General features: G+C 35.7%; 1 protein-coding gene across 4 annotated transcripts in view; it reads right to left on the bottom strand.

Annotated features, from left to right (window-relative positions):
• Window positions 1–25,989, bottom strand: part of ARHGEF12 (Rho guanine nucleotide exchange factor 12) — a 154,288-nt gene that overhangs the window by 52,278 nt on the left and 76,021 nt on the right. For 2 of the 4 annotated variants that reach the window (XM_054437882.2, XM_054437881.2), the window contains 8 exons: window positions 17,232–17,330; window positions 16,230–16,279; window positions 13,617–13,674; window positions 9,819–9,997; window positions 8,556–8,633; window positions 8,240–8,359; window positions 6,174–6,314; window positions 669–743 (listed from right to left, as the gene is read on the bottom strand). In XM_054437882.2, coding sequence (XP_054293857.2) covers window positions 669–743; window positions 6,174–6,314; window positions 8,240–8,359; window positions 8,556–8,633; window positions 9,819–9,997; window positions 13,617–13,674; window positions 16,230–16,279; window positions 17,232–17,330 — 800 coding nt within the window. The remainder of the gene's footprint in view (window positions 1–668; window positions 744–6,173; window positions 6,315–8,239; window positions 8,360–8,555; window positions 8,634–9,818; window positions 9,998–13,616; window positions 13,675–16,229; window positions 16,280–17,231; window positions 17,331–25,989) is intronic. The other 2 variants (XM_063671504.1, XM_054437883.2) reach the window with 1 other exon arrangement.

The raw sequence follows: 25,989 nt of genomic DNA, 5'->3' as shown, positions 1-25,989 counted from the left end.
ACACCCACAAAAACTGAAGGCAAGGCAGCATATTCACAATAGCAAAAAGTGGAAGCAACCTAAGTACCCACTGACAAACGGACAGATAAACAAAATGTGGTGTATACACATGTCATGAATATTATTTGGTCTCAAAAAGGAGAGAAATTCTGACACATGCTACAACATGGATGAAAGCTGAAGACATATGCTAAGTGAGAGAAGCCAGTCATGAATGGATAAACATTGTATCATTCTTTTTACATGAGTATCTAAAGTAGTCAAATTCATAGAGACAGAAAGTAGAATGGTGGCTGCCAGGGGCTAGGGGGAAGGGGGAAATGTAGATTTAGTGTTTACCGGGTACCGAGTTGCACTTGGAGAAGATGGTTGGCAGTGATGGTCGCACAACAATGTGAATATACTTAATGCCACTGTACACTTAAAAATGGTTAAACTAGTACATTTCATGTTACCACCACGACAAATACTAAGGAACCTAAGAATACTTACAAACCATGGAATATCTCTTGACTTATTCAAATCTTTATTAAGCTTCTTTAATAAATTTTAATTTTTTTTCCAAAAAATAAAAAATAAAATATGTAAACATCAGATGTGTCTATACCATACTTTAAGTATAAGGAAAGCCAAAGACAGCACTATCATTGCATGGATTTCATACTCACAGTGTCCTGAATTGTTTCACTTTTCTCTGAGTTTTCCTCTAGATAAATCCTCTCTTTTGGGCCACTCTTGGGACTCTAATGAAAAAAAAATAAGATCTTCAGTTCATTTCAATAGGCACACCAAGAGGAGATGAGGGAAAAGAGTGTGAAAAAAAATTGTTCTGAATTTCATATTTGTATTTACAACTACTAAATATCTTTCATAAAATACTTGGTTCTGCTACTTTTTCCTTACTTTGGCAAGTCACTTACTCTCTCACCTTTTCAATTTTATGTTGATAAACAATACAGAATCAACAAAACAATTTTACCTAATCTCCAGGCCTGGAGGTTACTTTTCTACCAAATAACTAGATATACTGCATACCTCAAACTCATTATGTCAAAATCAAACTCTCTTTATTTATCTTCCTTAATCCTTACCTTCTCAAACTATCCTTTCTATCCAAGGTAAAAGCATTTTGCCCTACTTATGAGTACAATTAAGCTTCTACTATTCTGTTACTCCCTTCATGTGAAAGGTGGATTTTAATACATTTATATGGTATTATATAATACCTAATACAGTTGTTCTTCAGTGTTTGTGGGGGAATGGATACTCAAGTCCCTGACATAAAATGGTATAGTATTTGCATATGCAACTCTTCTATATATTTTAAATCATCTCTAGATTACTTATAATACCTAATACAGTATAAATGCTGTATAAATAGTTGTTATACTGTATTGTCTAGGGGATAATGACTAGGAAAAAAGTCTGTGCATATTCAGTACAGATGCATTTCTATCCCTGAATATTTTGATCCATGGTTGGCTGAATCCACAGATGCTGTCCACAAATACTGAGAACTTCTGTATAAAATATAAACTATATGAGACATAGAAACTCACTTTGTGGAGATGAGGAACACCCCAAAGCAATGGGAGACATTCTTTAGAGCAACAAAAATGAGGAACCAGAGACCTAACGAGTGTCAATAGGGAAGATACATTTTACCTATGCATATACCAAGATATCTTGGTGGTATCACAAGATATTTCTGTTACCAAGAGAAAATAGCAGTTTCAAATGTATGCCCCACCTTGGAGAAATGAATGACTTTCAGGTCTTGGACAAGATATATAAAGGATTAGAATAATTCTGTCACAAAAAGCAAGAAAGCTGTCAAAGATATTGGAGGGGCATGTCAAAAGAACACAGGAGAAAATTTGAGGGGGCTCCCACCAACAAAAGAAAAGAGTAACTCATACTGAAATCTATGAGTTCAAAATATTACACACATATACCCTTCCCACTTGTCACCTTTGGAGTTTGTAAGAGTATCATCTCTCCTGAAAAGACTCTTCTGAAAAGAATCAAGAGAAGTATTCACCCTACATTTTCTGCATAAGCTATATTTTAGGGTAACCTATTAGCTAGTAAGGGAAATCATTTTTTGTAACATAACTCCACGTAATAAATACAGAAATAATGACAAAATTATAATAATATCCTTTTGAAACTCTGAATTAAACAATGGATCTAGGCATTTTGATCATAAATGGCATGTGAAAACATTTCATAAAAGCTTGGGGGCCGGGTGCGGTGGATCACGCCTATAATCCCGGCACTTTGGGAGGCCGAGGCGGGTGGATCACGAGGTCAGGAGATCGAGACCATCCTGGCTAACATGGTGAAACCCCGTCTCTACTAAAAATACAAAAAAAATTAGCCAGGCGTGGTAGCAGACACCTGTAGTCCCAGCTACTCGGAAGGCTGAGGCAGGATAATGGCATGAACCCGGGAGGCAGAGGTTGCAGTGAGCTGAGATTGTGTCACTGCACTCCAGCCTGGGCAACAAAGCGAGACTCCATCTCAAAAAAAAAAAAAAAAAAAAAAAAAGCTTGATAGGGAATGTTATAATGAAGGAAAGGAAATCATGTTGATATATCACCTAAACACCTTAAGCTTACAACCACAGTAAGACAGCCATTCACATCCTGATGTGATATAATAAGATGTACACAGTATCATCTATGAATTATTCCAAATAACAACTATCAAATCTAATGTGATCAAGACTTGCAGATATAACTAGGAGTTTTAAGAAAATCCAGATAAAGGAACATGTCATACGACATCATGAAAATATAATTAGAAAATGGATTGTTTTACTGAACATATGACCCAATTTCTTTAACAACGACGACAACAACAAATGCCCAAGGAAAAAAAAGAAGGAAACTATTATAAATTATAAAGACTTAAAATGACTTATCAACCAATGGCAATATGAAAGCCTTGACTGGATCGTGAATCAAATAAACTGTAAAAAGATCATTATAAAACAAAGTAATAAAATTGTGTATTGAGAAAATATTAATTCTTAGGATTTAATAAGACTATTATAGCTATATTTTAAAAACTTCTTATCTTTTAGAGAGAGACATATTAATAAACTAATGCCTTGGATTTACTTTAATCTGGTGTTTGGAGGATGTGACGAAGAGGGGGTACAAACAAAACTGCTGAGACTAGGTTCTCAGGGACCTGAAGAGGATTATGTTAGTCTTTACTTTTGAATATGTTTAAAAATTTTCCAAAATAAATAATTTTTCAAAAATATCACTCACAAACTGAAAATCAAAATGATAGATGCTCTGAATTTTAGATGATGATTTGTTACCAAGCTGCTTCTCTTGTGAGAACTGGGTATCAGGGCATTCTTTAAAGCCTTCTCCAAGGTAAGCAAAAGCAGGTAACTTTCACAAACACCACCCGGAAATTATTTTATAAAAATGAGAAGACAATGAAAAAAGTTAAAAGCACTGATTCAAAAGATAAAATGTAAAACAGCAACTCAAAGTACTGTTAAAACAACAACAACAACCAAAGCAGACTGGTTCCTCCATACTTACAATACAATTGAAACAAACATGGCAATCCATAAGCTAAAAGCAACACATCTTTAGCCTCAAACAGACACTTGTAGAAATTAAACCTGTGTGTTACGTGTTCAGAAGATAGCCTAGCTTGGAGTTTATCATTTCTCACTCGGATTTCCACAATATTCATTTATTTATTTGGCCTCAGTTTCCTCATCTATGAAATGGTGATACTGCTTTTTTAAGATTATTATGAGTGTTAAAAAAGAGTATCTGTAAGGCATTGGGTACAACCTCTGGCACAAAGTAGGTATTGAATAAATGCTAACTATTATCCATTCAGCACACATTTGTTAAAGTTCCTATTAAGCCAAGCAGTCTTCTTTTCTTACACATCTCCCTCTTTACTCCAAATCATTTTCCACAGATGTGTTTCTGATGGTGTCTCTCTTCTGCATGCAAGATAAAGCCCACTTTATTCATTGATTTCGTGTATTCAAATACTAAGTATCAATTACATGTCAAACAGTCTTAATTGATTGGAATGCCTATTTCTATACTAAACAATTCACTCTTTTATTTTTACCCACCCCAGAGATGGAGTCTTGCTCTGTCACCCACGCTGGAGTGCAATGGCGCGATCTTGGCTCACTGCAACCTCTGCCTCCCTGGTTCAAGCAATTCTCCTGCCTCAGACTCCGGAGTAGCTGAGATTACAGGCGTGTGTCACCACACCCAGTTAATTTTTTTTTGTATTTTTAGTAGAGACAGGGTTTCACTATGTTGGCCAGGCTGGTTTTGAACTCCTGACCTTGTGACTGGCCTGCCTCGGCCTCCCAAAGTGCTGGGATTACAGGTGTGATCCACCGCGCCCAGCCAACAATTCGCTCTTTTATACGGTTATATTTCTAAGTCACATGTTTTATTGTAACATTCCTCTAAATAAAAGATAAAATTCAAATTTCTCATTCATATCATTTGCTCTGAATGCCTACAATTTGCTACATTTTGGAAACATAAAGTCAGACAAGACAGTCCCTCTGCTCTCAAGGAACTTCCCATCTCATGGTAGGGACAAGCCATGAAAACAGCGAGGAGACGAGCACTAAAACAAAAAGAAGAGTACGAGAAGCATTCCCAAAAGCAGTATGTACGTATGTACTGATAGAACAAGTTGAAGCCCTTTATAACCTGGACTCATGATTTGGCTTCTAAGATAATCTCTAGCCATTCCATCTATAACCCTAACATGCCAAGTTGCCCTAAAATTCTCACTGCTCTCTCAAAATGTTATGCATTTTCATATCTCAGCGCTTTTGTTTATATTTAGATTACTGGTATTTTGGAGCTAGGTGGAAGTAGATCACCTATTGCCTGAATAAGTTTGGAAAGTTAGTTAACTCCCTTTGGCCTCAATTTTTTCTCTTGTAAAGTTACAGTAACAACAGTACTACTTCATAAGGCTGTTTTGAGAATTAACTAAGGAACATAAAACCTTATCACTGTGTATGGGATATATACCCAACAAATATTAGTGACTACCATTTTTTCCTTGGGCCCAAATTGTAATTTTCCATTAAAACCTTTAGCTAACCCAATCACAAGACTCTTATCACTATCTTAAAAACAAAACAAAACAAAAAACCCACAAATCCTCAGTTTGTTTTTTGCATGAGGAACTGGGTCATTGCGCCTAAGCCTCAAGAGATAGCCTAAATGATGGCTTAGACCATGGCTTCCTTTTTAAAAAACAACAAAACAAAACAATCCCCCAACAACAACCTTCAATAAGAGAGAAACTTCACATTGTTAAATAGTAGATGTGTGTAGGTGTAACAAAAGTCCCAAGAAGTGACACCTCTTCTATATGCAAAGCACTGTATTTCCTATTCTTTTTTTAAAAAGAAATACAACCCACACAATTGATTTCATGACCCACAATTACAAAACATTCGTTCAGACTTCTTCCCTCATCACTTTTAAAGAGGGTGATCTACATTTAAGTCATTATTCCTACCACTGCATACAATTTACAAAGTATTGCAGAGTAAGTAATACTGAACTTGGCTTTTAAGTATTCATATATCTATGGTGTTACATCATATTCAGCTTAAAATGTTTTATTATCATCTTAACAGATACTCATGTTCACCTGGCAGTTTCTGGGTTAACCAAGAAAGTGCTGTTACTAAACCTGGGCTATTAACTGAAGCCTATCTAACAGGACTAAGGTTTTTCCTCTTGGTAATGGCAAAGTGCCCCATGATTCAAGACTGAGTCACTCTGACCACAAATGGAATATTAACATGCTCTTAAAGATATCAACAGTTGGTCTCTTGGTTCAGTAAGAATGCACTGGCATTAGTAACTTCTCTACCCACGAACAAGATGCCTGCTGGGAAATTCCATCCCTGTAAAAGAAACAGTTGGCAATGGGTGTTCGAGGGAAAAAGTGAACTCTGGAATTAAAAGCTTATATACAACAGTATCCAGATTTCTGTTTATCAAATTGGTACATTAAAAATGGGGATGGTAAAAAGTGCTAAGACACCTCTAATTCACATCACTTAAAATCAAATCTAGAAAGGGGCTGTAAAGAAGAATACAGAAGAAAAAAGATTTAGAAAACTGAATGCTTACATCTGCATTGTCACTACTGGGCCGAGAAGCATCTCCACTGCTACAGTCAGTCCTGCCCAGTCCATCTCCAGGATCTGTTTCTGCCTCACTGACTGTTAGGGTGTCCCCTAAAGGTCTGGAGGGTGTAACTACAGCTCCATCCTAAAACAGATTAAAGAAAAAACATACGCACACAAACACATAAAAGAAAACTTTCATTACTTGCTGCATAAAGAAATAGTGGTACTACAATCTACATGGAGACTACTAAAAGTTGGACATTCTGATATGCTCAAGTATGTTTAAAATTCTACGAGTAAAATCCATAAGTAACTACTAATTCCGGTATTCTAAAATGTCATGACCTTAGAGACAGGGCAACTGATATTTTGGTAAAAAGAATATAAGTTCAAACTTCTAAATATAGCAAAAAGGTAAAATGGTTTATTAATTTATATAATTTATATTGTCTGCCCATTAATAAAGGTTATTACCCTATAGTTTCTCATTAACTACCTTCCAATGCGTCAGAGTGTCAATCAATGGCCAATTCTGGGACATAATGCTATAACATAAATTATTATAAGCATTTAGATCAGGTTAAAAGCATTTATTTATTTATTTAATTTGAGATGGAGTCTTGCTCTGTCACCCAGGCTGGAGCGCAGTGGCAGGATCTCGGCTCACTGCAACCTCCGCCTCCATGGTTCAAGCCATTCTCCTGCCTCAGCCTCCTGAGTAGCTGGGATTACAGGCACGCACCACCAAGCTTGGCTAATTTTTTTGTTTTTAGTAGAGTCAGAGTTTCACCATGTTGGCCAGGATGGTCTCAAACTCCTGACCTCAGATGATCTGCCCGACTCGGCCTCCCAAAGTGCTGTGATTACAGGTGTGAGCCACCGCGCCTGGCCAGGTTATAAGCATTTAGATTGCGTCCAAACAGGATAAGAATATTATATTTGCCTAGTAATAACATAAAACTGTCAACATTACTGAGGTGTAACACTCAAAATGTGACATCACTAGTGGGACTGAAGGTAATAAAAAAAACAATGGAATGAAAAGTACACTAAACCAGGATGTCAGGGGACCTTACATACTGTATGGCCTTGTACAGGTGATTTAACCAGTTTAGACCCTAGGTTTCTCAATTATAACATAATTTTTTTTAAATCAGAAAGTAAGCAGATTAGGCTAGATGATCTCAAAGAATTCTTTTGCGAATATGCAGCCTTCCCTTCAGACTTAACTCGGGAATAGTGATAAATAAACAGCTTTTACCTGTTTTAAATGTACACGCAATTTATCTACTTTGCTTTAAGATGAAGTACAAGGTGCTTTGCATATCCCAAATCTGAATATTACAGAATATAAGTCTGGTTAACATATAAATGCTCAGCTTTTTTTTTCTTATGAGACTATTATCTCTATAGCTTATAACTATACAGCAAATTCTACTGAAATCTATTTTTAAATTACAATAAAAATATACTCATTAAAAGTATGAATGTGCTTTTAAATCCTCAGACTGGGTTTGAATTCCAGTTCTATTACTTTGCAGCTATATGACCTCAGACAAGTCATGTAATCTCTCTAACTCTCTATAAGTATATACGTAAACTGGAGGAAAACAACCATAAGTAACCTCAGAGATGTTATGCAGATTAAATAAGAAAATGCTTGTCCATATATTTAGCTCAATGCCTGTTGTTTTAAAATCTTAAATTCCTATTTAAAAACATATCAACTGCCATTCTGTTTTAAGATGGCAGAATGAACCACAAAAAACATAAATATATATATATATTTAAATACACTTTAGTAGTTTGTCACATCAAAGCAAAAGCACTCAATTCTTTTTTAAATTATTATGGAACAAAGAAATGTGATCTCATGAGCAAGCAAACAATCAGACGCCCACATTTATTTTTGTTAATCATTACTTCTGTAACATCCTTAACAGGACATCCTGTTGTCCTACGCTAGAAAAATAACTTTAAAAAAGGCAACTGCAACATTCTCTGACACATTCCCAGAAGAAAATTCTCCTGCAAAAAGTTGGGTAGCACTTGTAATAGTGATGCTACCTGAGCAGAGCCTGTGGCTTTGGATAACTGCTCTTGCAGCTGAGGAATGTGTTTCTTGGCCTCTTGGATCTCTTTTAGCAATCTTTGGGCAGGTGTTCGGTTGTAATCTTCCTGCAATAACTGAAAAGTTATAAAAATATTTTCAGAATTAATTACTTATGTAAAAAAGATACAGAAATAGTCCATTCTTAATCAATAATATAACTAATGGCATTGGTTACAATGCTGCTTGATTGTGACTATGATAAACACCAACTCAACCATGCCCACTCACGTTTTTATTGGCCTGTAAACAGCCCTACTTCTCATTTAATACCTGTAGCCGTTCCTGTTCTTTCTGTAACATTTTTCTCAGAATTTCTACTTTCTGGTTATGAACCACATTGTTTTCCTCCTAGAAAAGAAAAAGATAAAAAACAAACAACAACCAGTATAGAGAAAATGAAGCTAAAATAAATAGAGAAAATGTAGCATACAAAGTTCTGCCTCGGCTCCAGTTACTGATACCTATTAGGTTTTTATTTCTGGGTTATGTGGACAGGCTTTTAGACATGACACTTACAAGAAACTACAAGGAAATGTCTGCCCTTCTATTTCATTTTTACTAAACTGGATTCATGAGAACACTAAATATTGATATTGGAGAAATGAAGCTGTCTTAGTATAAGAACAGTATCTTTTACTTTCCCTCATTTGGATCTTTACTATCGATCCCCATGCATAGTTCAAACTCCCAGTACCTCTTACCTGAAATATGAAGACAGCTCCCTAATTCATCACCCATCATCCCTCCTTGTTTCACAACCCTATAATATTTTACCAAATTGGTCTTCCTATAATCCTAGGATAATCATGTACTCTTTTGCTTAAAAAGAAACATTGAATGGATTCTTACTGCTTATCTAGTTATATGTAAATTAGCTTGGGAGATGTGACTTTTCAAAATATATAGTCAACCTACTATTTTCAAGTTCATCTCCCACTACGCACATCCTTAACAGGCACCAACCAAACAAAAATCCTAGCTACTTCTCCGCAATATTTGATGCTTTCTTGGCTCCTTCCATTTATTGTTCTTCTTCTATGTGCTTTCTGCCTCCTTTGAATCCTCATAGAACTTAGTATTTTTTTGCCCTCATAATGTCTACATTCTGCCTTATATTATAGTTACTTGTATACTCTTGATTTAATCTCAATCAACAAAGCTTTGTTAAGCACCTTCTAGATGCTAAGCAATATTTCAGGTACTGGAAACATAACAGTAAATAAAATAAACAAAAATCCCCGCCCTCCTAAAAGTACACATTCTAAGATGACTATAATCTTGAACACAGAGTACCTTAACTATATTTTTGTGGGTGGCACATTGTTTTTACATATGACAGGTGTTTAACACTTGTTAAATTAAATCTGCTATGACAATATTCTAATCATTCCTATTATGTAATTTTTATATTAGTAAGTCATTTTCTAAAATCTTAAATTTAATTAGTTCATCAGCCGAATACTTGAAAACTCTCCATATAAAGTAAACACATCCTTATAAGACTGGGCATTTAAGAAATTTCCCCATTCTTACCCCCATGAGCACAGGACTAGTGATTCTCTCCATATTCCCAGATGCTCCAGGTGAATGAGGAGATGTCATGATGGGAGACATATGTCCAATGACTGATGGCTCTACTTCAGAGTCGGCAAGTGGAATCTGGGGCGACCCAGGTGGGCGTCCCTGAACAGTGAGAGCTACATAGGAACCAGCTTGGGGTGGGGAGATGGAAAAAGGGAAGGGAAGGGAAAATAACATTGTCAAGAAACTTTTTATACCATTTTACTACTAAATCTTCGATAGTTCTAAAAGATCCAGTTCTATAAGACTGTCCCATCATCTGCTAATCATGTTTCCACAGAAAAAAACCTAATTTGTCATTTCTCTTTTATGACTGCCCTAAAAATCCAAAAGAATGATGCTGTTTTCAGATAGCAAGTTACTACTAGTAAGATCAGATATTACTTAAAAGCAAATAAAATTTATAACTCCAAGAATATATTTTCTTTATTTAGAGGAGTGTTAAAATCAACCATCTACTAGTGGCTATGTTTAATTAATTTCTTAAATGTAAATTTTTTAAATCTTCTTTTTTTTTTTTAATTAGGGTCTCACTTTGTCACCCAGGCTGGAGTGCAGCGGCATGATCTCAGCTCGCTGCAGCCTCGACTTCCTGGGTTCAAGCAATCCTCCTTCCTCAGCCCCTACAAGTAGCTGCGATTTTTTTTTTAAAGATAGGGTTTCGCCATGTTGCCCAGGCTGGTCTTAAACTCCTGAGCTCAAGCGATCCGCCCGCCTTGGCCTCCCAAGGTGCTAGGATTAGAGGTGTGAGACACAGCACCTGGCCTAGATCTTCATATTTTAAGATGATACTAACTAGGCAGGGTTTAGTGAATATGCTAGAATATAAAATGCAATTTTAAATTAACTTTACAAAATGAGCATGACCAAAAAATATTCCACAATAACAGGGAAAAACACAATCAATAATAAGTAGTAAATTTTAGCAGAAAATATTTGGAGGAATGGACAGGAATTCATTAGACATATTGTGGGGGGCAGGAATCTAGACAGCAAAAATCACCATAATCAGGCCGGGCGTGGTGGCTCATGCCTGTAATCCCAGTACTTTGGGAGGCTGAGGTGGGCAGATCACGAGTTCAGGAGATCAAGACCAGCCTCGCTAACATGGTGAAACCCCGTCTCTACTAAAAATACAAAAAATTAGCCGGGCGTGGTGGCACATGCCTGTAGTCTCAGCTACTAGGGAAGCTGAGGCAGGAGAATCGCTTGAACCTGGGAGGCGGAGGTTGCAGTGAGCCGAGATTGCGCCACTGCACTCCAGCCTGGGTGACAGAACAAGACTTCGTCTCAAAAAAAAAAAAAAAAAAAAAAAAAAATCACCATAATCAGAGTCAGTAATAGATATGGCAAAACTTTTTTCTTAAGATATTTCAATAGAACTTTTAAATGTACTTCACACTTGTCTCCCAATTTAACCCTCCCATGGAAATCATTATCAATTATTTCACAGTGTTTTGGTGTTCTAAAAACTAGTTTTGCTATGTATAATAGTCACAAGTGTTATGATTTGGAGGAATTTTACATATAAACACTTTCTAAGGCTCTTCAATCTTATTGCTCTCTATCAGAAAGTCATCTATTATATTTCACTTGCCTATGTATTTTTTTTATAATAGCTTCCTAGCTTTTCCCTTCCTTTCTTTAGCTGTTTCTAAACTGCTGATTTGATATCACTTTTATTATATCCAGAATACGCATTAGAAAGTAGGACATGCAGGAACTCTGTTACATACACCCAGGCTTTAGGGATGTCAAATTTACATCTGTTTTGGATATGCAGAGGTTTTTACGCTTTACTTTAAGTTTTTAGCTATGCCCTTACTATTGGGTAAGTAATTTATTGCTAGAATCCCAGGATTTAATTTTTTAAGTAAAATTTATACTGGAATGAGCAAAAAATATAACCTAGAAAGCTAAAGAAATGTTTTTATATACCTCAATGGACATCAGGCATAAACTTATTAACATAAACCATACTTATGCAGCACATAACAATTTATAAATCACATTCTCATTAAATAAGTGGTCAAGTTTATTCAAGTATGGGGATCTAATTTTGATCACTGCACTCTTTTAAACTAAAGTTAAGAACGCTGATCAAAGTGACCATTTGGAGCACTGGTACTCTGATGAAAAAGTTTAAAAAATTTCATAGTTGCTTAACATAGCAGTAAAAAGGCCAAGAAAAAAGTTAGTTTATTAAATTTCTTTTGAAGATGTCCATCCACCCAATACAGAGAAACAGAATTAAATAAAACAGTAGCGATTCTGCTTGATCACAAACAACTATCTCTTATTTCTAGTCTACTTTACTGTGGAATAATTTGATGCAGAAGATCATAAATTCTTTTTTTATTCCTTTTTTAAAAAATTTTCATTCAGTTCAAGCAGTCTCTCTCTCTCTTTTGTTTTTTTTTAAGAGATACAATAACAAATACATACGGCCCAAACCAGGCCAGAACAAAGAAAAAGGAAGTTATATTTAAGTGGTGGATGTGACTTTCTTAACTTCTGTTATAACTGTCATGCTATTTTCCATTCAATATGTGAAGCAATTAGAAAATATAAAATCTTGGCCAGGTATAGTGGCTCGTGCCTGTAATCCCAGCGCTTTAGGAGGCTGAGACGGGTGAGCCCAGGAGTTTGACAGCAGCCTGGGGAACATAGCAAAACCCTGTCTCTACCAAAAAAACAAAACAAAACAAAAAACAAAAAACAAGGTGGGAGGATCACTTGAACCCAGAAGTTGGAGGCTGTAGTGAGCTATAATTGCACCACTGCATTCTACAAGACCCTACCCTTAAAAAACAAAACAAAACAAAACAAGAAAACATACAATCTCTCTTGGAAAGCAGGTAAGGTTAAAGGGTAACAACAAAATGAAACCAAAGCCCAGGTTGGGGAAGATTCCACCTGACTCAGATTCAGATGACCCACCCCATCACCACCTGCTAGCAAAGCTCACAGGGCCATTGAACCTTCCCTTCTCCCTGTGCAGATGGGAAAACTGAGGCCCTGTGAGGCCAGGCTGAGGCCTGGCTTGCCCATAACTCACTGCCAGCTCGAGGTTCGTGAATCCACCTTTGACCCTGCAAGTGACAGGAGGTTAGCTGCAGACTCCCACTGCTTCAAGCCTGTTTCTCCACGGAGAACTAAGTCCAAGTGGGCTATTCGCTCAAACCTGAAGATCACAAATTCTTAACCCTAAAGATTTCCAAGAGAAGATCGCTACTCTGGATTATATAATCACTTACTTATCTGAGGGAAAGTGATTGTGCTAGATGATTTTTAAAGCTCCATTTCAGCTCATCAGGCCATATGTCTGATTTCTCAACCTCCTTCCTCTCAGGTGACTCGTGCATTTCTTTCAAATATATGTATCAAATATTACCAAGAATGACAGGAATATTATAATCAACCATATAAACGGAGTTGACAAAAGATAGCTATTAGTAAGCTAAGAGTTTTCACCTCAGATTTTCCTTCAATGCAGGGATCAGCAAACTCCAGCCAAGGGGCTAAACCAGGATCACAGACTTGGCAAATAAAGTTTTACTGACGCTCAGCCACACCCATTCATTTCCACATAGTCTATGGCTGCTTTCACGATACAATGACAGAGTCGGTAGTAGACTATATAGTCCACATAGCCTAAATATTTACTATTGGGTCTATTACAGGAAATTTGCTGATCCTTACTTTAAGGGTTTCAGAAAACAATTAAAACTAAGAATAACATTCACCTACATTTGATTAGCTTCACCACCTCCAGATGATTTGAATGAGTCACCAGAGTTCCATTCACCTGCAAGAAAACGAAAGTAGTGTATGTCAGATACATTCTATTGAGACAATGGATAAAATGACTTCAAGAATTATCATACATAATATAACCAATATAATATAGTAATCACATTACATTAAAATATTTATGTATTTGATTCAATATTCATTTTCACACCATGATTCTACAGGGCATATTCAGCAACAAAATGAACTTAAACATAAACCAAGGCCTTGACATACAAAACATTACAACTTATTCACCATGACAAATGACAAAACATAACATGAAACAGATTTACAAATCGTTCACAGTGAAGGGCTCATACAAATAGAAAAGATCTCTTTGCTTTTAATTACCAAGTCATCAATGTGTCAAAATTAATAATAAAAAATAATTTTTAAAAATAAGTATTTCCACAATATTCAATTTGCTTTTAGTTTTTCAACCATGATCTAATCTTCACAAAGAAAATTAATATTCAGACCAGCTAAATGTAGAAAATGTTATCCCAATTCTGAATTAAACCAATCAAGGCAAAACTATCAAACGTGGATTTAACATTAATTTTCTGATTAATTCTCTGATCCAAGTTATCTAAAATTCAAATATATCAGTGTAAAAAACAGAAGTACAAGTATACTCATCCTGCCCCATGAGACAGTTACTGTTAGCTATGACATTTAATTTTGGAGACACTTTTCTAATATACACACACCAAAGAGACACATAAACATTATACATTACAACTGGCATTTTCCTGGAAAAAAAAATAAAACTTTTTTTTCACTGTACAGCAGCTATCTTTCAATAAAGATAAACACTGACCTAATCCATTCTTCTCAAAAGCTGCAAATGAAATATAATTTATTTCTCTGTCCCTCAGTTTATGCACAGTTATGTAATAAAGCCAGTACAAATTTCCCTGTACACATGACTTCACATTTGTACACTTATTTTCTCAGATAAGTTCCTAAAAGCAAAATTGCTTGTCACGTTATATATTTTCTTAAAGGCTTTTGATACACATTCAGACTTTCATCCAAACAGGTTTTACCTAATTTATACTCACAACGAACTCATGAGAATAGTCATTTTACCATACCCAGGTTTTACCTAATTTATACTCACAATGAACTCATGAGAATAGTCATTTTACCATACCCAAACTATACTAAATGTGTATTACCAATCTTTAAATTTTCTGACAGCCAAATGTATTTTTCACCTATCATTTTAATTTCTTCTTCTTTGTTATCAGTGAGGTTGGCCATATCCTCATTAATATGTTGTGTATTTCAATCACTTTAGGTAATTGCCTGATAAAATTTTTTGCCCATTTTTCTTTTAGAATATTTATTCCTTTCTTATAATTTAAAAGTGTTCTTTAAAATTAAGGATATCTGGTCTGTGACACGTTTCAAATATTTCTTCCAAATTATTTTTCATAGTATGTTTTCCTATGTAATAATTTGATTTTAAGTAATCAAATTAGTCAATTATTTAAAGAATAGTTACTGACTAACCCATTCTTTCTCTACTGATCTGAATTCAAAATCTATTTCTAGTCTCTCTGTTGTGTTCCACTGGTAGGTCTATATCTAGATTAGAGTCATATACATCTCTTCTCATACATACACATACATATAACATATTTTTTTCTTTAGTGATTCTTACATCTTTATAAAGCTCATCTGGAAGAATAATCAGATAGACATCTACCACTACAATTCTATTTGCATACAGGTCAGGTATCGCTTATCTGAAATACCTGGTACCAGAAGAAGTGTTTTGGATTTTTTTGAAGTTTGGAATATTTGTATATACATAATGATACATCTTGGGGATGAGACCCAGGTTTAAATATGAGCCTTTTATGTTTCATATATACCTTATACACATAGCCTGAAGGTAATTTTATACATTTTAAATACTTTTGTGCAGGAAACCAAGTTTTTTGTTTTGGTTTGGTTTTATTTATTTTTAAAGACAGGGTCTCACTATATTGCCCAGGTCGAAGTGCTGTGGCTATTCTCAGGTATGATCAAAGTGCACTGCAGTCTCAACTCCTGCACTCAAGCAATCCTCCCACCTCAGCCTCCTGAGTAGCTGGTAATGCAGGCTCAAGCTACTGTACCTGTTGAAACCAACTTTTGACTGTGACCCCATCATATGAGGTCAGGTGTGAAATTTTCCATTTATGGTGTCATGTTGGTACTCAAAAAGTCGCAGAGTTGGGAGCATTTCAGGTGTCAGATTAGAAATGTTCAACTTGTACTTTGATGAGAATTGCTTAATAACAGACTAATCTAGACAGAAATCATCTTTCCAACACTGAATTACTCTCCTACTCAAGAACATATATTCCTCCATTATTTTCAATCCTTTCATTATGTCCTTCAGTAAAGGGTAATATTAATTTTAAAACAAATGAAATAAGTTTGTATAGTCAACAGATCTATCACACATAGTAGTATGATGCTTTTTATAAAAATCCAAGTGAAAAAAATCAGAATATGACCAATATATGTTGTTTTTTAATCCTACTGTAAATTCTATAATAGCCTTTTCCTTACCTTGATGATTCGATCACCTGTCTGTACTCCAGCCCGCATGGCTGCTCCATCTGTATGAGAAATTAATTACTTAAAATGTGATTCATTTGCATTTACTGATCATCTTCCTGACAGAGGGACAGTATAACAAACTGGTTAAAAACATGGGCTGTCCTTTGGGAGGCCGAGGAGGGCAGATCACGAGGTCAAGAGATCGAGACCATCCTGGCCAACACGGTAAAACCCCGTCTCTATTAAAAATACAAAAATTAGCTGGGTGTGGTGGCACGTGCCTGTAGTCCCAGCTGCTTGGCAGGCTGAGGCAGGAGAATTGTTTTAACCCAGGAGGCAGAGGTTGCAGTGAGCCTAGATTGTGCCACTGCACTCCAGTCTGGTGACAGAGTGAGACTCCATCTCCAAAAAAAAAAAAAAAAAAAAAAGAAAAAAGGCTGTAAAGTCAGACTTTACATTCAAATCCTGCTTCTACCACTCACTAGTTGTGTGACCTTGGACTGATTTTATGTTTTTTTACTCTAAGCCTCAATATCACCTATAAAATGGGGATAAAAAAATTTGTCTACCTCAAAATTATAGCACCCAACATAAAGGAAGTATTCAATATATGGCAACAGCAGTAGAAAATATTATCATTGTTGTTTTGGGAAAATAAATGGTATTTTTGAAGCCATAGCTATCTCTTTAATCTGTCTTTGCCAAAATATCACTGGTGCCATGGAAAACTGAAATTTCAGAAACTTTTGTGTGTACAATAAAGTATCATGACCAAGGAGTCACAAGATTTCTAAAACTATATAAAAACTGATTTCTTTCTAACAAGTACAAAAAAAAATAAACTGGAGTAAACTCCTTCCTGTAACTATGACATGATAGACGAATCTAGCACAACAGTCCACATGACCTGCAATCTATGTAATTATTGTATTCTTGGCAATTGCCATTATTTAAGCTTTTCTATTCTTACTCTGTTTACTGAGTGATAAATTGTTTTTTAAAATGCCTTGCCTTCTTTGACAGACTGTACGAAGACTGGATTGTCTCCACTGACCGTCAGCCCAAATCCATTGTCATCTTTCTGGATGATTACGCAACGCTGAACAAGACCTGCACAAGAACCACAGCGTAAAAAAAGAAGGAAGAGAAAACAGAGAAAGGAAAAGACAATAATTATATATTAGTAATAAACTGTGTTCCCTCTGGAGAAACAAAAAGTAGCACATGTAAATCCACATGGTAAAATAAGAACACTAACCACCATCAACAAAGCAAACACAAGAACACCACAGAGTCACACATACTGTTTTCTCACTGGCGGAGTATAATAGAATTGCTCCAATATTAAAAACAGCTACGGCAAACTGCAAAATATTAAGTATTAAACATGAGACAGCTAGAAGGAAAGCCCATTCACATCCATGCTATTTCTCTGTAGTAAAAAATTCTCCCCCCTTCCCACTGCCCTGTGTTTTTGGTACCCTAATTGGTGTTTAACCCAAGAAAAATCAACCATCTTAGGAGGGGCTAGGAGCATCTCAAGGAAAATTCTGGAGAAATCCAGTCTTACTCTCAAGAAAATATACTCAGGAAAACAGTAAAAAGAAAGGAGGTGCTTACGGAGTACCTGAAGTTATTCCCCAAAGAAGGGAAGAGAAAGGAAGAGTTCAGGGGGAAGAAAAACCCTGGCTTATAGAAAACAGAAATAGAAAAGAGAAAAAAGTAGAAAAGATAAAGAATCTGTGAGCTCAACCAGTTCTTTCATCTCTTTCATATACTTACCTGATTCCTAAGGGAGAATTTGTGTTTCTTCTAAACAGCAAATGAAAACTGTCAGGGCAAAGTGAGAGAAAGAGGGCCCCAGCTAGAGGAATAGAAATGTCCTGCCAGAGTAGAACCCTGATTAGTACCCAGGGCTGTTTTATCATAGACCAGACCTGAAGATCTTGAACTCTGTGTTAGCCAGAGACAACATATATTTTCAGCTTTGCAGGATCTAAGCATTTCACCGAAGTCAATATATAAAACAGGTAAAACAACACAAAGACAATGATTAGAAAATAAAAACTTTTTCTAAAGATTTTTATACAAAGAGCCACAATCTTTTAAATAAGTCTGATTTACCAACCAAACGATATGCTAAAGATATGTTAATAAAAAATATATATAGACTGTGTGTACAATGGCTCATAGAAAACATATACATATAACAAATTACATATATATATACACACAGTGTATATACATATCTATTCTTGCTGATAATGACACATCATGAGTACATGAGCCTACTGTAGCTTAACATGAACCTTAACCCTTGAACTCATTCATGCCCTACACAAAAATTAAAGCAGATCATGGGCCTAAACATAAGCTAAAATTTTTCATAAGATAACACAAAAGGAAATCGTCAAGACCTTAGGGTATTAAAAAAACAAAAAAGGAAGAAAGAAAGAAAAAGAAAACAGATAAAATACATGTAACAAAATATTTTATAACATTAAAAAAAGACCTTAGGGTGGGTTTATAAACCATAAAAGAAAAAAAACCTAGGAAACTGGACAAAAATTTAAAACATTTGCTCTTCTAAAGACACTGGTAAGAAAATGAAAAGGCAGGCCAGGCACGGTGGCTCACACCTGTAATCCCAGCACTTTGGGAGGCCGAGATGGGCGGATCATGAGGTCAGGAGATCGAGACCATCCTGGCTAACACGGTGAAACCCCGTCTCTACTAAAAATACAAAAAAATTAGCCGAACGTGGTGGCGGGCGCCTGTAGTCCCAGCTACTCGGGAGGCTGAGGCAGGAGAATGGCGTGAACCTGGGAGGCGGGTCCAGCCTGGGCGACAGATCGAGACTGTCACAAAAAAAAAGAAAGAAAAAGAAAATGAAAAGGCAAGCCACAGAGAAAATATTCACAATACAGGTATCTGACGAAGAATTTGTATCCAGATTATATGCAACTCTCCAATCAATAATGGAAGACAAATGTTAAAGGGGGCAAAATACTTAAATAAACACATTACAAAGATACACCAATGGCCAATAAGCACATGTAAAGGTGCTTAACAGCTGCAGTCGTCAGGAAAATACAAATTAAAACCACAGTGAGATACCACTATACACCAACTAGTCTGGCTAATCATAATAAGTGGTAGCAAAGAGGTGGAGCAACTAGAACTCTTAGAACATTATAACACTGCTGGTGGGAATGTGCTAACATTCTGGAAAACTGTTTGGAAATTTCTTATAAAGGTAAGCATATATTTATATATGATCCATGAATTTTACTCTCAAGAGAAAGAACAATTTGTGTCCACAGAAAGACATACACGAATGTTCACAGCAGTTTTATTCATAAGAGCCCAAAACTAGAAACTCAAATGTCCATCAATGGATGAATGGATAAACAAACTGTGGTATGTCCATACAATGTATTAGAAAGGAAGAAAAGGACTACTCATACAACAAACATGGATGAATCATAAAAACATCATAGTAAGCAAAAGAAGCCAGTACGTAAGAAAGTAAACACTACATGACTCCAACATAGAAAAGGAAAAACTAAACTAAAACAACAAAAAGCAGAATAGCAACTGCCTAGGGGAGAAGCAGGGAAGAGGACTGGGAATGACTGCAAAATGAAATGAAGGAACTTTCTGCAGTGATGGAAATGTTCTGTTTCTTAAGATAATGTTTACATGAGTATGCATATTCATTTGTCAAAATCTTCTAACCATACACTTACAATTAGTGCATCTTATTTTATGTAAATTTTACTTCAATAAAGTTGATTTTCAACATTTAAAAATGTGTTACCCCTAAATTCTAGAGACTTCCAAATACTAAATAACATATTCACCACTCTCACAAAACAATAAATTGTAATGAGGTCAGGAAATAACACATTAGAATTCAACCTTTGTTATCCGTTCAGTGTTACTTCCTTCAAGTAATTAGGACAACTATAAAATAGGATATGAATACATAAATCAAGTTAAAAAGAAGCATTCTTTATAAATTCTAGTATATAATAAATAGAATCAGAGATTCTAGCCAAGCATGGTGGCTCATGCCTGTAATCGCAGCACTTTGGTAGGCTGAAACAGGTGGATCACCTGAATAAAGTCAGGAGTGAGACCAGTCTAACCAACATGATAAAACAAAATCAGCCTGGCGTGGTGGTGCATGCCTGTAATCCCAGCTACTCGGGAGGCTGAGGCAGGAGAACTGCTTGAACCCGGGAGCTGGAGGCTGCAGTGAGCCGAGATTGTACCATTGCACTCCAGCCTAGCTTGGGCGACAGAGTGAGAGACTCTATGTCAAAAAAAAAAAAAATTATTAGACTAAGCAGCATTTTACAGGAATCTTTCAAAATCCACGCTTGCTTTTGGAAACAAATATTTCACAACCTCCCTTATAGTTATTTGAAATTTCAAAATAAATTAGGTATTGTGACTTTAGAAATCAAGGCAATTATAACACTGAATACGTTTTTTCATACTATATTCGCGCTTCTCCGTTCTCCCACCCCACCTCACAAAAGCTGAAAATTAATGAATTAAAGGTTTCTAATATGGGTGATTGCAGTGCTAAGCAACCTGGGCTTCTTAAATAGACCTTTTTTCAGATGCCTGCAGAGAACAGGACGCCTGTAAAAGATGAGGGAAAAGCGTATTTGGAGTCAAGGAGTTTGCTATGTTTGCACCTTTCACTTGAATAAAAAAAATATAAAGTAGTTAGCTTAATGCCTAACAAATATTAAGGGTTCACACATGTTAAATATTATTTTATTATGATTGGGGGGAGATTGACCTTGGATTTTCTCCTCTATCCATGCTACTAGTACAATTATAGTACTTTTATGTCAATAAACTCCTATCGATTAATGCAAATGATCCTTAAGAGGATCAATTCTGGCTGGGCGCATTTGGGAGGCTGAGATGGGCAGATAACGAAGTCAAGAGATCAAGACCATCCTGGCCAACATGGTGAAACCCTGTCTCTACTAAAAATACAAAAACTAGCTGTGCGTGGTGGCGTGTGCCTGTAGTCCCACGCTACTCAGGAGGCTGAGGCAGGAGAATCACTTGAACCCAGGAGGCGGAGGATGCAGTGAGCCGAGATCGCGCCACTGCACTCCAGCCTGGCGACAGAGACTCCATCTCAAAAAAAAAGAGGATCAATTATGATTTATGCCTAAGTTTTGTTTTTCAGCAAACAAGGAAAGTAGTTTTGGATGGGTAAGGAAGACAGAAGGGAAATTTAAAAGGGCAGAGCTTCTTGTTATAGGTAGCTTTAGAAGATGAGACACAGCTGGACATCCTTAAGAAAAGAATCAGTCTTCTTACAAGCTTTTCCTAAATATGCATACTGAAGTTAGGTGCCCCTCCTACAGACTCCCACTGCACCCTCTGTATACTCCTATTGTATCACCCTTACTCACACTGATTTGTATTTGTTTTTATTCTTTCATTAGATTTTATGCTCCAAAGGTGCAGGGGCTATATCTTGATCACAATCTTATCTCAGAACCTTGCATGTATTCTGGGACAGAAGGAAACTTACAAAAATTGCTTATGAATTAATGAAATTCAGACAAGTAGACAAGTCTAGAGATGAAAGGAAGCTCAGAAAGGGAGGTCATTGGAGAGAAAAAAACAGCACCATGCACAGTCAATTTTATAAATATGCCTAGAATCCTAACAGATTAATAAGAATCAAGAAAATCTATTAGTATTACTTCAGAATACAGCAAACCTGTTTTCTCCAATTCATAACGGTCTCAGTCTGATAACCTTCCCTCTTAATTCTACAGCAAAAGGAGATGAGGGACAAAGAATAAAGAGGAAAAGGAAAAAGAACTATGCACACATCCTATTCAATTTTTTCTTCTCCCCAAATCCACTGTATTAGCCACATTTATTATTTTATATTTACCCGCTAATGTGAGATTGATGTACTTTAACATGTACTTTAAATCAGTAGACCAATATAAAAAGTGTTACACATACCGTCAATTCAGAATCTATAAAATTCAAATTAACAATACTATTCTGTCCTATCTGTGGTGTCTGCATAAATTTAGATCTGTGGTAATAATTAACTGAAAACGAAGCCATCCTACCATTCAAAATTCAGAAATCCAGTCCTTCAAATGCTCAAATCTATTATGTTCCCTCTCATTCAAAATCAAAGGAAATGTTTTCTCTTTTTCTTCAGAGAAATATTCTATTTGTTGACCAGAAGCTGTTTTAACCTACCACAGAGGGAAAAATTCCACCCTCTGTAGAACTAAAATCACCAATACTGGCTAAATTATCATATCTTTGAACTATCCTTTTTGACATACACACACAAAAATCCTACTTCTTTTGTTTGTTTTAGCAAATTTGCATTGAGCATCTGTCCATACTAGTTGTTTAACACTGCAGTCCATAGGTGCTGTGAAGAACCCAAGACTACTTGGAGTTTCTGTTCTCAAAGAACATAAAATCCTGGCAGGACAATACTGAAAACAAATGGAGAAAAAAATGACAATGTTTAAGAATCAGAAAATGGTACAGATAGTAGGCCCTGTATATTACAGACAAAGCCAAAGATAAAAGTAGACTCATAACTTCAAAACAGCAATCTTCAAATTTCATTAATTAAAAAAAAACCCAAAAACCAGCTTTCATCATTTTTAGTTTTTCTGATTTTTACATCTCATATAGTCCATGGTTTTGTTTTGTGGCTAAATCCTTTATCATCTGGTATAAAGATTATTAATCATAACTACCATACGAATGTATCTATCTGTGAATATGAGTTCTGTAAGGCCACCTAATTACTTTGATATGTGCTATATGCCAGCACTTTGCATAGACACAGGCAGAGTGTTCAAAAAGTAAAACCAGTGAGACTTAAACTTCCTTCAAACGTAATCCTAACAGGCAGGCACAGTGGATTACACCTGTAATCCCAACGTTTTGGGAGGCCAAGGCAAGAGGACTGGTTGAGGCCAGGAGTTTTGAGCACAGCCTGGGCAACTTAACAAGACCTCTTCTCTACAAAAAATAACAGTAATAATAAACACGTTTTTCAAAAAAACAAAAGACTTAGTCCTAGTAATACTTCTTCCGTCCCATTGTTCTTGGTGCCATATGAGTATTTCTTCACAGCTGTTTTTTTAAGTGCATATAGAGTAATGGTAAATGAGTGCATATCTCTATCATTGCACTTATCAAAATGTATTGCAATTCTTTTGTACCAGACTGTGAGCAACCAGAAAGTAGGTACAGTCACTTATATCTTTGTATCTCTATCCCTTAGTATAGTGCCTGGCATATAATGGGTGCTCACTAAATAGTTATTAAATAAATTTGAATTTTATACATGAAGGAAATTTTAAATAAACATATTCAAACACTTTCTAATTAGAAAAAAAATCACAGCCTTGAAGACTATGCAAAGTAGAGAAACATTTCTATAAGAACGCTAATTAACCTTCTGCCCTGGCAAAATTCCAACTATAATAATTTGATTTTCCATCTACCCCAAAATAACTCCTCTAGTTACAAAACAAACTTTATTTCCTGTCTCTTAAAAATCATATTTTGCCTAGAAGCTGATAAACCTGATATCATGCTTCATCTCATCAGTGAAGTAAAGATGTTATATCAAATTTACATAAATACTATCCATTTCTTTTATTTCCTTAACATAACAAAAGACATATTTTTTCTGTTATTACAATGTGGCACTTAAAACCAACATAAAAAGATTGCTTCCTTCTTACTCAATAGATAATTACCAATGATCATATTTTGAAAGTGAAAAAAAATATGAAGTTTCATTCTATAACTGTTCCTGAAAGAAGGCTATAACTCCTATAATGAAAATAGAGTGTGGAGCATATTAATGAAAATGGAGTGTTAAACATGTAAGATAACCTGTTAAATCTTCCATATTACATTGACTTTAGTGAAAGCACATTAGTCTTTCTTCACCTTTCATTTTATTTCATGACCAAACTTCTCTAAGTTTCAGCTCTTAAGAATTAGCTTCAGGGAAGGGAGTGGAGAAGGGCCATGTGCAACCTCATAAAAACAGCTCATTTTAAACTGGTGCCAGACATACATGTTTTATGAGTAAGACCTCAGATAATCCTTTGATTAAGAAGCTTCTTGATTCTAAATGCACAATCTTGCCAGCAAGAGGAGCCTTAAATTCCAAGTATGCTGATTTCATTTTCAGACCACTACCAGAAAAATGTCTCCAAGTTACATTTTCTTCTATCTTAAAGTTTTTCAGAAGGAAAGAAAGATTCAATTAGGATGAGTCAAGATCTTATTCCATCAATTTTCTCTACTAAAATACTTCCTATGTCAATCTCAACAATCATTCATTCAAAACTCAATGATCGTTTCTCGGCCTTTTGGCTAAGATCAAGTGCAAAACTCACTTAATGAGTGCCTCCAATATGTTCAGCATTATGGGAGATGTAAAGATAAACATAAATATAAGTAATTAAATACAAAACAAGATGTCAACATTCAGAAACAACAAAAGTAGCTGGGCAATCCTAGGAAAAGGCAGTACTTGAATTGAGCCTTGAAAGATAAGTAGGATTCGAAGTTATAGGTGGTAATTCATTCAAGACAACAGAAATGGTATGTGCAAAGGAAGAATGCCAAAACATATTTGGAAAATGAAACACTGAAGGAGAATCAGAGTAGAACAAATTGGAAACAAATTGTGGCATTATTTTAATAACTACCTGTACTTTCTTAGCAAGTGAATGACCAAATTCTTACTTTAGTAATATTAATCTGACAAGTCAAGGCAGAATATAGAATGGAGAAAAGTTAATGAATCAATGTGAAACTGAAATAAAAGTAAGTTACGAATCTATTAAAACAGTCTAATAAAATGATGGACAAGGCAGTGGGGTTGAAACCAAAGAGTGAAGGATGAAAAATATTGTGACGGTAGAATCAAGGGGACCTGGCAAATAGCTGACCACAGGGGACAAGGAAAAATGGAGAAGTCAAATATAACTTTAAGGAAATATAAGACTAGGTGAGTGGGAGAATGACAGTGTCATTATAAGAATTAGGGAAATAAAGAGGAAGACTGATTTCCAGCTGTAGAGAACAATGATGAACTCCAGTTTGGTCACTCTGAATTTATGGGACACTTAGACTGGAGACTGGAAGAAAGATTGGGGACAGAAACTTGGGTCATGCCTACATGTATAAGACAAGAGGGAAAAAACAATCAAATAAAGAGAGACAAAATAATTACAAAGAATAAAGAACCAGGTTGATGCAATATCATAGAAACCAAAGAAAGGGCATTGGCAAACACGGAGGAAAGGCCATGTGAGACAAACAGCAAGAAGGCAGCCATCTGCAAGCCAGCAAGGGAATCTTCTGACCTGATCACACTGACATCCTGATCTTGATCTTCTAACCTCCAGAACTGTGAGAAAATAAGTTTCTATTGCTTAAACCACGCAGTCTATGGTATTTTGTTACAGTGGCCTGAGCACATTAAGACAGCTTTAAAAAGACATAACTTATTTTCTTGAACCGAATACTGTCAGCAGGAATCTGTTCAGACACCATGACAGTGGTTAAGCAGCAGCTATGGTCTAACTCAGAATTCCCTTGCTGAATCTCTCATTTCCTACATAACCCACAAAAGTATTACTAAAATTAAGTATTATTAAAATTGTAGATCACAAAATACATCCATACACTTTTAATAGACTCTAACAGGTAG

This window comes from Pongo pygmaeus, chromosome 9, assembly GCF_028885625.2.
Source record: "Pongo pygmaeus isolate AG05252 chromosome 9, NHGRI_mPonPyg2-v2.0_pri, whole genome shotgun sequence".
Taxonomy (NCBI): domain Eukaryota; kingdom Metazoa; phylum Chordata; class Mammalia; order Primates; family Hominidae; genus Pongo; species Pongo pygmaeus.
Note: the sequence above shows the minus strand (reverse complement) of the source record. Positions and strands in the feature narration are given on the sequence as shown.